The following is a 9,802-nucleotide window of genomic DNA, read 5'->3' as shown; positions in this document are numbered from 1 at the left end:
GCCATTTCATTTTCTATAAATCCGGCCACCAGATGCAGCTTTCTGCTTTCTCTCTTCAGTTTCTTTATACTTACCGCCACAATTTCCTTGTAACTAAAACCGAATCCGAAGTAAGATTTCACTATCCCATCTACACAAGGCATTTTGTAGAGGGTATAACAGCCGTGGCAGTTTGTCTTAAAACAAAAACTGTAATCTCCACATTTTGACTTTATTTTCAAAATGATACTCCTTCATATGTATACCAGAGCCTACTTGAGTATTGAATATTAGGAAAATCAGTACAGGTATTATAATAAAGCCTCATCAGTTATCATAACAAATTAACAAGTATCTGCTTGCCCAAGTTAGTTTTCCCCAAAAGTTCCCCAAATCATTTCACTTAGTTTTTATTTTAGTTAACTATAATAACCTTGTTTCCAATGTGTGGGCCGCGATCTTGCAAGTGAGCCGTCAGAGGTAATTTCCTGTATAAATAATTCAATTGCCTGAAATCCCTCTCACCATGTGTGTTGCCCTGTGGTAGGACAAACAGACTGAGATGGAGCTACTTTACGAATACCTTAACACTGAACCTCAATAGACACTGACTTCAACCACCTCCACCTTCTCTTTCTGCAATCATTTCTCTGGTGTATAATATCACAGCTAATGATCAATATCTTCAAATGATTTGAATTCTCTTTGCAATATTGCCTATTTTTAGCTAAGTCACGATGATGTACATGCAGTTTCATGCTGCTCCTTAACATGAATGCTTTTTGTTACCACATTATTACCATCTCATGTAGTACTTTTGTAGATCTTATGTAGTACTTAGTACTATAACTTTAAAAAAAAAAAACTATGGGATAAGATGCACTCATATATGCTGAATCAAATGACAATCCTTATGAAATAAATTTTATAAGATCAGATGAGGATAAAATCCTTTGGCTCTCAAATTTACCTTAGGAATCCCAATGGAGTTTTGACTTGTGTTTTGAAATGCAGTTTAAAATTGTCATGAAATGTTAACATTGTAAAAAGAAACTGAACTAGTCAAGCCACAGGGTTTAAAAAATACAATCAGAACACAAAAATAATATTCTGTTATTACAGGTGTATTTTTCTTTGAGTCAGTGCTGCAGTATAATTATAGCTAGCAAATGATGGATAAAATAAAAAAGAGGGTTACATATAAAATATTTGTAGGAGTACTATAAAGTAAACAAATTACATCTACTAAGTATCCCTGCTGACATGCAGCTGACCTGAGAAAAAGAACTAATATTTTAGGCTCCTGCGTAGTACAATATCGCACCCGCACCCCCCCCCCAAAAAAAACAAAACATGTCAAACTGCATATACTTTATAGCTAAACATTTATCACCTTCAGTAAGTTTGAGGCTTCATTTGTGAATTAAAAATATTAAGTGTGTTCAGGAGTGCAGTTTTGCTAACACAGCAGTTTACATTTAATTTGTACCACTGACGACATGATACAATCAAATTATGTTTGAACAAACATCAAACCACAAAGGAAAGCACTGAAACATGGTACAGATTATATTCTCGACATAACTGAGAAGAAGTAGACCATGAATGCGTTTGTCTTCATTTTTTAAACTGGTGATGTGTCATTTGAATTTTCAAGTCATACATTCCTGTGACTGATGCTGAACCTGCTGAATGTATGTTAATGTAATCAGCTGCTTGTAGTCCCTGAACCTTTAAAATGTACACTGGAGAAAACTGGACACCACATTTTCACGTGTGGAAAAGAATTTATTACAATAATTTTCCAAGATTACCATTAATAAATATTTAGGTTTACATTTCTGTGAAATGTATGATTTATCACTTTCTACACAGGACATTACACAAAGTCAAGAATACACATTGTTTTAGTCTTTGTAATAAAGCTTGAATAAGTTCATCTAGAAAAAGGAGTCTTAAATTGAAGTTCATACAACCTATCAATGGAAGTGTAAGTGTAATGCAAATCCAGTAATGATTCGATTGGGAGAAGAAGAAAAACAAAAATTGTTATTTTTTTTATTCATATACATACATATATATATATATATATATATATATATATATATATATATATATATATATATATATATATGTGTATATATATATATATATATATATATATATATATATATATATATATATATATATATATATATATATATGGCAAGGAAAAACAAGAAAAATCAACATCTGGAAATCCTTGATACTCCCTTGACTCTTAAGATAGGCCATTTTATTTAAAAACATTTCCATTGGCCTAAGGCACAGGAATACTAAAACTTTATACAGAGCATGTTTCCTCATATGGATTCTAAGTTTTTTAATTTAATAATGTACGCTAAGGTGTATTTGATATTTATACCTCTCATTTCATTTGAGATCTAGCACAAAAGAAAAACCTCTGACAAAAACGCAATTGAACCAATCCATATCTGTACATTGTGCGTAGCCCAGGAACTAACTCTAGAAATTAATCCATGAAGTGCTGGGTGACTGATAAATAATGACTGGGTAGTTCTTGTCACCTCAATGTTTCAAGCATCTTAGTTTAACCTGAACTAAGCTGATTTATTTTTATACAGCAGCTACAAACTCTTAGGGCTTTTCTGTGCCATTAAATGATTTGAAAATGATCCATTTGGGATTTTTCTTGATTTAAACGACGCAACAGAAGCAGAAAAGAAACATCCAACCCTGTGTGGATCTGATTAGCTTTAATCCATGTGTTATTCAGACACTTACTGTGCGTAGCTCTTATTTATGGGGCCTAAGCTCTAAGCTTTATTCAAAAATTATTTATCCGTTTGCTGAGCAGGGAGTCTCCACATGAACAAATGAGCTGTGGATGAGCTGGAGTTAGCCAAGAGGCAGTTTTCCTCCTCCAGGCATATGGTTCAAAGTCACCCTAAAACCACACAAGAACGTAACACTTAAGCTTTGACCGGGCTTTCAGATAAACTTGTGGTTTATTGCTGAGTGGGCTTATGTAACAGATAAATGAATATGTGCCGGTACACACACCAAAACAGACAAACAAAAACAAAAAACAAGTGCTGACAACCATGCCGAAAACTAGATGCTCCCAACCAGCTAAGCTGTCTTCAGTTGCTCTACACCAAACTCTTGCTGGACAGCACATTCATCTACTAGCTTCCATGGAAAATAGGAAAGGAATGGTTTACAGTATGTGCCTTCTTCTACAGCACAAATTGGTGATAAATGACAAAGTGGCTGGGGTACTAGTAAGCTGCAGTTTCAGGAATACATGACTTTTTTTGGGCTAAAATCCCACCTTTATCTTAGCTGAAAATGCAGATTTTAAGCTTAATAACAATTTTATTAACAAGTAGCGCCTGTTTCCACCATGGTACATTGGCTAGTTAATGCTACTTTATTGAAGCAAAAAGGAGCCAAAGCAGAAAGATCACAAAAAACCCAAACAAGATGTTAAAAAACATCAGAAGTATAGAAGGAGGAATAAGTGACTGTTTTGAATTCCAGCAGCATTTTGTGTTTGTGTGTGTGTGTGAGAGAGAGAAAGAGGGGGCTATAGAGAAAAGTTTAAGTCACAGTCAAGCCTCTCAGAGCAGAGAGTCATCTGTGCATCCTCCCTCGAGGCCGTATCGGAACTCCTGCAGGTTGGAAACGCCATAGAAATGGATGAACGCTGCTGCCACGACCAGAACATGAAAAATCTGATGAGAATGGAACTGACAGAAAGAAAGATGTGCATATTAGCAGCATTTATTATCATTTGCTTGGTATTTAAACAAACTACCAAAGATACATCCAGAGGCTACTGCTGAGTATAACTGTTCCTTTAGTCACTCACTCCCTTCTAAACCTACAATAGACTGTAAATACTGAGCTTTGAACTTGCTCAGACCACTACTGACTGCGTGCATGTTTGAGGGAGGAAAAACTTACCCAGATGTCGCACTTGCCAGGGAAAAAGCGTTCAGGGATCCTGGCTGCGTACAGACCAGCGCCAGTGATATACATGGCCCCCATCAGGTAGAACCAACCCATCTGGCCGACTGTGGTTGCCTTAACAAAGCCCTCCTCAATGGTGAAGTGCATGGTGGGAACAATGCCACTTAGTCCGAGACCCATGAAGACGCCTAGAAACATGGATTGCAGTTACGTGTTATTAGTTTCCTGAAAATATCCCCACTGCTCAGAAGAGGAATAAATGGAGGTGTGATAAAACTGCAACCAAAACAAACTGCTGCAAGTGTAAACAGTGTGTATGTTCTTTTACTGGCGCCCACCTGCTCTTGTAGGTCTGTGCCGAGGTGTAGAGAATCGGTCCCACTGGGCGACAATGATGGCGGCAATGCCGAGGATACATACAATGGTGAGGTAGATAAGGCGAGGCTGAGGGGAACAATAGAATGAGTAGTACAGCCAGGGCACGAAGGAGCCCATGATTAGGAGGGCGATCCCCGAGTAGTCAAGCCTGAGGAGAGAAAATGAGTGTTTGTATAGAAGACCTACAACAGAAATATCAAACTCATTTTACACTGCCGACCACATACAGCCCACTTTGATCTTAAGTGGAACGCACCAGTTTCACTCCTCTTTCTGTCGGTTTAGAAAGTTTTGAAATATTTTAATATTAAAAAAAAGTGCAAGTTCAGAAATGCCTCTAAGTTTTTCTAGATGAGAACGAAATGCTGCTTTGGTCTTAAATTGTAACAAATAAATCTGTAAAATTACAGAAAAAGTTCTGTTAGCTCACTGTGCAGACTGTCCTGCAATAATAAAACAGATAATTTTTGTTAACTGAGAGAATGTCCTCTTTTTTTCCTTTTACGGTGAACCCAATGTAAAAAAACAAAAAACAAAAAATCCCCAAACAAACCCTCAAACAAAATCATACATTTTGTTAGTAGACAGTGAAAAAACAGGAACTTTCTGTCATTTAATTGTTTATCTATTACTTAGTTACTTTGGTGTAGTATGAATGGATATAGTGGAGGTCTTTATCAGTAGGAAAGGATGTAAAACCTGTGAAAATACAGTTAAAAGTCTAAAATGCATTCTGTGCTTCACATTTTTCAAAGCCATCAGGTGGGCTAGATTGGGGTCTTTTGCGGACTGATTCTGGGCCCCAGGCCTTAAGCTGCAACACCCATAATCTAGAAGAAGCAAAAACTAAAAACTTTTTCATGTTTCTGAAAAAGGAAAACAACAGAACTTTGTTTCCAGGTCTATTCAAAACATATTGTTGAAATATGATAACTGCCATGTAAACATGAGCTGTGGGTATATTAAGTATAGTGATGCTTCAAGTCTGCCACAATAAATACTCTGCATCTTTAACCACAGATCAATAAAAGCACTGACAAACTCTGGGGTCAGGTTCTTGTTAAATGACCCTTGGAACATGGACAAAAAGGGTTGGCATCAAATAACTAGCTCCCCCTGTTCTTACAGTAATGTGTGTGTGTGTGTGTGTGTGTGTGTGTGTGTGTGTGTGTGTGTGTGTGTATATATATCAGTTAAACATCCAAACAGAAACATGTTTTAAAATAAATACTAAAGTCACTTGATGATTAAACAAAAACTATAGAGGATTTAGCATAGCGTTATAAATATTTAATCAATATTACACAACACTCAAGGCGACAAGTACGAGTTGCATGTGTGATTTGAAGATGCGACTGAACTTTAACAGCCTCCATAAACAAATGAAATTTTATTTAGTCTGACAGAAATTAATCGTTCATGATGTGCAAAGCACCATTTGACAGTGTGAGGCCTTACTTGGAGAATGTGCGAGACACTTTCTCAGAGTGGCAGTAGACCGTATGAAAAAGCCAGGAGAAGCTGAGGCAAAGCACAGCACCCAGGAAGAACATCCCAAACACAACCTTCTCTTGCAGTGGGGCCATAAAATACATGTTGGGCCGCAGCATGGTTAATGTGCCCAGACATAGGAATAAGATCAGCCCTGAGAAAGACAAAACAGGCGGGAAATATGCAGAATGACTCAGATGAAAATATTTTTGACCATAATGAAAATTTTTATCTGCTGCTAATCAGTTTGTAACGCTCACCTAACAGGTGAGTCCAGATGTTTCCTGTTTCAGTGTGAATTCTGAAGATGCTTCCGAAACAGGCCCGGAAGGATGGCATGGGTGGTCGATGTCCGTGCAGGAGGTAATCATTGTCCTTCAGCCACTCTGGCAGGACATGAAAAGGGATTACTCTCCAGCGCCCCTCCCAGACCTGAGAAACAAGAATAACTTTTGCTCAGAGAGGCATAAATTCTGAGTTTATTGTGAGGGTCTTCAAATAAAACACACAGAAAAATGAAAAACAATACAGGAGTTATATTCAGCATGTTAAAGATTGTGTATGAATTAAAAACAAAAAACCAAAAACCAAATATGGAAACATGTCTGAGAGTTTGAAGGCAAAATTAAACAGACCAATATTATTAAAAAACAAAAAAAAACAAAAACTCTGTAAATGTGTTGTTACAGAACTGTGACCTAGATATGAAAGACATTTTTCAGTACAAAAAAAGAAGTGCTCATCATTGCTCTTGTGTGGACTACTTACTTAATGAACACAGTTTCTTGTGATTTATTAAGAACACTGACATATTCTTAATAAGCCAATTCATTAGTCTTTTTCCCTCAACGAGTTCTGTTTAAGCATTAAAAGACAATTTTGGTTTTTTTGTTTTACCTTATGTACAAACTCCTCCATCTTCTCCATAGCATGGTGAGCCTGTAGCGGTAAGGTCAGAACCTCACCCACCTCATCATCCTCCTCTTCCTCATCAGCAAGCATTGCGGCTCCCTTTAAAGAGGTTATGACACTACTGAAGTTACAGAGAAATAACAGCTTCTTTCTTTGTTGCTTATTCTGAAACAGTCCTACCTCAGAATGGACACTTTTGGATACTCCCTGCCGCGCCCCTCCCTCTTCCAGCAATGGCCCCAGCTCCATCAGCTCAACATCTGGGACCTGGCAGTCCTCAGAGATCCGGCAGTCTGCATCACTGGCAGACCCGTTTCGGCCTGACATAGGGAGACTGCCTGATGATCCACTCACAGTCGATGTATTCTGCTTCAGATGGTATACTTGAATTTCCTCCTGGGGGGCACCAGAATTGCAATCAGCTTTACAATCTAAGTATGTCAACACCTTCATGTAGTCTGACTCCAGTTCTCTTCAGTCCTCGAAACACTCAGTGATTAAAACTACACAACTAAAGACTGCAACAAAAATAATAAACTAATAAAAGAAAAGTAAAAACAACCACAATTAAATAACGAATATCTATGATAAGACTGATATTACGTTATCTACAGACAAAAATGCCTCACAATGCAAATGAGCTAGAATTAATTATGAGATGATAACTGTGGAGGCAAGAGGCCAACAGTATTATTGGCTGATATCTCTGTTGTACAGGATAAAAGACTCATTTCGAAGCACCCAGAGCACAACCGGAAGAAATAAAAATGAACTGCTTTGTCCACGACTTGAATTCGGAATATTTAAAAGAACTAAACAAAGAAAATCAGGATATGTTGTGTTTTGTATTTAGAACCTGACAAGTATGTCAACTAATATGGAGCTCTAGACCAGGGATGTCACCTAAAACCTGGTCTGAAAGGGGATCAGCTTTAAGTAACTGAGAACACAAAAGCAGAGCCTGCCAGTAAGGAGAAAAGAGGTGACTGACTTTAACCTACATATTTAAATAAGCAGGATTTGAATGTAACATGTTAAGTTTACATTTATCAAATGAAGGGTATATCCTATGAACGCTGACGCTGATGTTAAACACTTTTCTTTTTTTTGTGCCTGCAGTAAAATAAAGCCATCAGTCCAATTTGCTTCAATTGACCTCATTTGTAAGTGAAGTTTCTCTTTCCATGTTACTGTGTCACTATTAGTAAGCTGCTATATTATATTACTATAAAACATTTAGTATAAATAGTCTGCATTGCCTTGCTTCAGGTTTATGCCTAACTGAGAATAAGCCTTTGTAGAAAAACAAAGTGAACAATGAACGCAATCTGTCTGTGATGCCTTGTTTTTTGATTAAAGTTTAACGGTTATTTCTGCACTTCTGATAAACAAAATGTCCTGTGCTTCAGGAAATGAGCCCCGCTTAACAAAACTGGTTAGAAAAAAATCACTTTATTACAGATAAATGCTGCTGATTTCCTACTTTCACTCTAAATGAAACCTCTTAAGAGGTTCTCAATAACTCATCTATGCCATAAACCCATCTACTTGTCATTTCATAGGGCTTCAACAGCTCAATAATTAGCACTCACGAAGAAATTAATACGTCTAGTACTTCTAAGAAAACAAAGGACATTAATGTGAGCTTCGCATGAAACCCCTGTGTTACTGACCAAAAAAATAACAACAAGGAAACAAAAGAAGTAGCTAAACTTGTTTAGCTGTACGTCTCCGGACAAGTACAGCACGACGGCAATTCTTATTTCAGACAGGATAACGATTTATGTAACCCTAATACTGACTGCATACATAACACATTTAACCATTTTACTGTTTAGCCCAGGCTCCCAGACGGATGTTGATTAACGTTAGCACAGCGTCAGACGAAACAGGGACAACAAAATGTAAACAACACCAAAATACAGAGGATTTGATACAAATTCTCAGTATCAGTACGCTTTCTTACACTTTTTAAAGAGTAAAGCATTAATTGTAACCTTCTCCGACAACGCTTATAATGAGCTGGTCTGAGGTGCTATAATATCAGGTTGCTAACGTTTCCTTTATGCTAGCGCCGAGCTGTCGCTGAGGAGGGGACAATTTTCAGAGAATTAACTTAATAATAAAAGTATTTACGAATTCATCAGTCTGAAGTATTATTTAGAAGCTTTACTGTCCCAAGATTCTTTATGACAAGTTCATTTAAAGCAGAAAAGTTACCTGGCAGGGTAGCCTTCAAACCAGGAAGGTGAATTATTTACCGACGAGAAACACAATTCTTTCCGGAAGTTGAAATCTCTTTTGTAAGCCGAATCCAGTTCTCCTTCCAAAATAAAAGCATCCATTCGAATGTCGAGAACAAGTCAGACGTCTTCATGAAGTCAGAAAAGGTTTTTAAATTATTAATTTTAGTCAGTGCAATTCCAAAATGACTTAAACAATGTAAAAATATTGTTTTTAAATGTAAATGTTTACAAATGTAAAACAGACAATAGTGCAGACCCCCAGCCCATTACACAATAACTGGTAGGACTGATATGATACATAGGCGAATGCGTAGTGTTGGAATCTTTGCATTGGCGATTTACATTTCTGTAGATGTCTTGGGCATTTACCCAATATATCTGTAAATGATGTTCATCGACTTGTCGATATTTTTGCACAAAATAAGTCCCGATGTCCTGATGCGGTCTGCTGCCATAACAGTCAAGAAAATGTTTTTATATGCTCCTGTTGTTGCATATAGCTCTTTTATTGCAATTTTTTATACTTGTCTACTTGTCTTTTTTAAAATCTAATTTTATCCCACGTCGTCCGTTGACAGTCACCAAACGTGATTTTGTTGCATTTTTTAAAAATTACAAATAAATAATCTTAATCTTAAATCTAAATGATATCAAAATTAATTTACTATCGTGTATAACTATTACACTTTCGTTTCTTCTAATTAGCTTTTGTTTTGAGTTTAGCCATTTATTCGTTTCAGCAATAATTTAACTCTTTATAATTATTCCACTTTGGAAGGATTTTATTATTGTTTGTACAACACTTTTTGAAGTGTTGTGTC

The 9,802-nt window shown here is 36.7% G+C and overlaps 1 protein-coding gene across 1 annotated transcript; it reads right to left on the bottom strand.

Moving 5' to 3' along the window:
• Positions 1-2,156: 2,156 nt before the first annotated feature.
• Positions 2,157-9,064, bottom strand: adipor1a (adiponectin receptor 1a). The gene is made up of 8 exons (XM_082534037.1): positions 8,956-9,064; positions 6,916-7,131; positions 6,721-6,834; positions 6,084-6,255; positions 5,791-5,977; positions 4,293-4,480; positions 3,949-4,142; positions 2,157-3,731 (listed from the first exon to the last, which is right to left on the bottom strand). The coding sequence occupies exons 2-8, from the start codon at positions 7,060-7,062 to the stop codon at positions 3,603-3,605; spliced, it is 1,131 nt and encodes a 376-aa protein (XP_082390163.1). The 5' UTR covers positions 7,063-7,131; positions 8,956-9,064; the 3' UTR covers positions 2,157-3,602.
• Between the last annotated feature and the right edge of the window lie 738 nt (positions 9,065-9,802).

This window comes from Aulonocara stuartgranti (assembly GCF_965226115.1).
Source record: "Aulonocara stuartgranti genome assembly, chromosome: 5".
NCBI lineage: Eukaryota > Metazoa > Chordata > Actinopteri > Cichliformes > Cichlidae > Aulonocara > Aulonocara stuartgranti.
The sequence above is the reverse complement of the archived record's forward strand: the minus strand, read 5'-3'. Positions and strand labels throughout refer to the sequence as shown.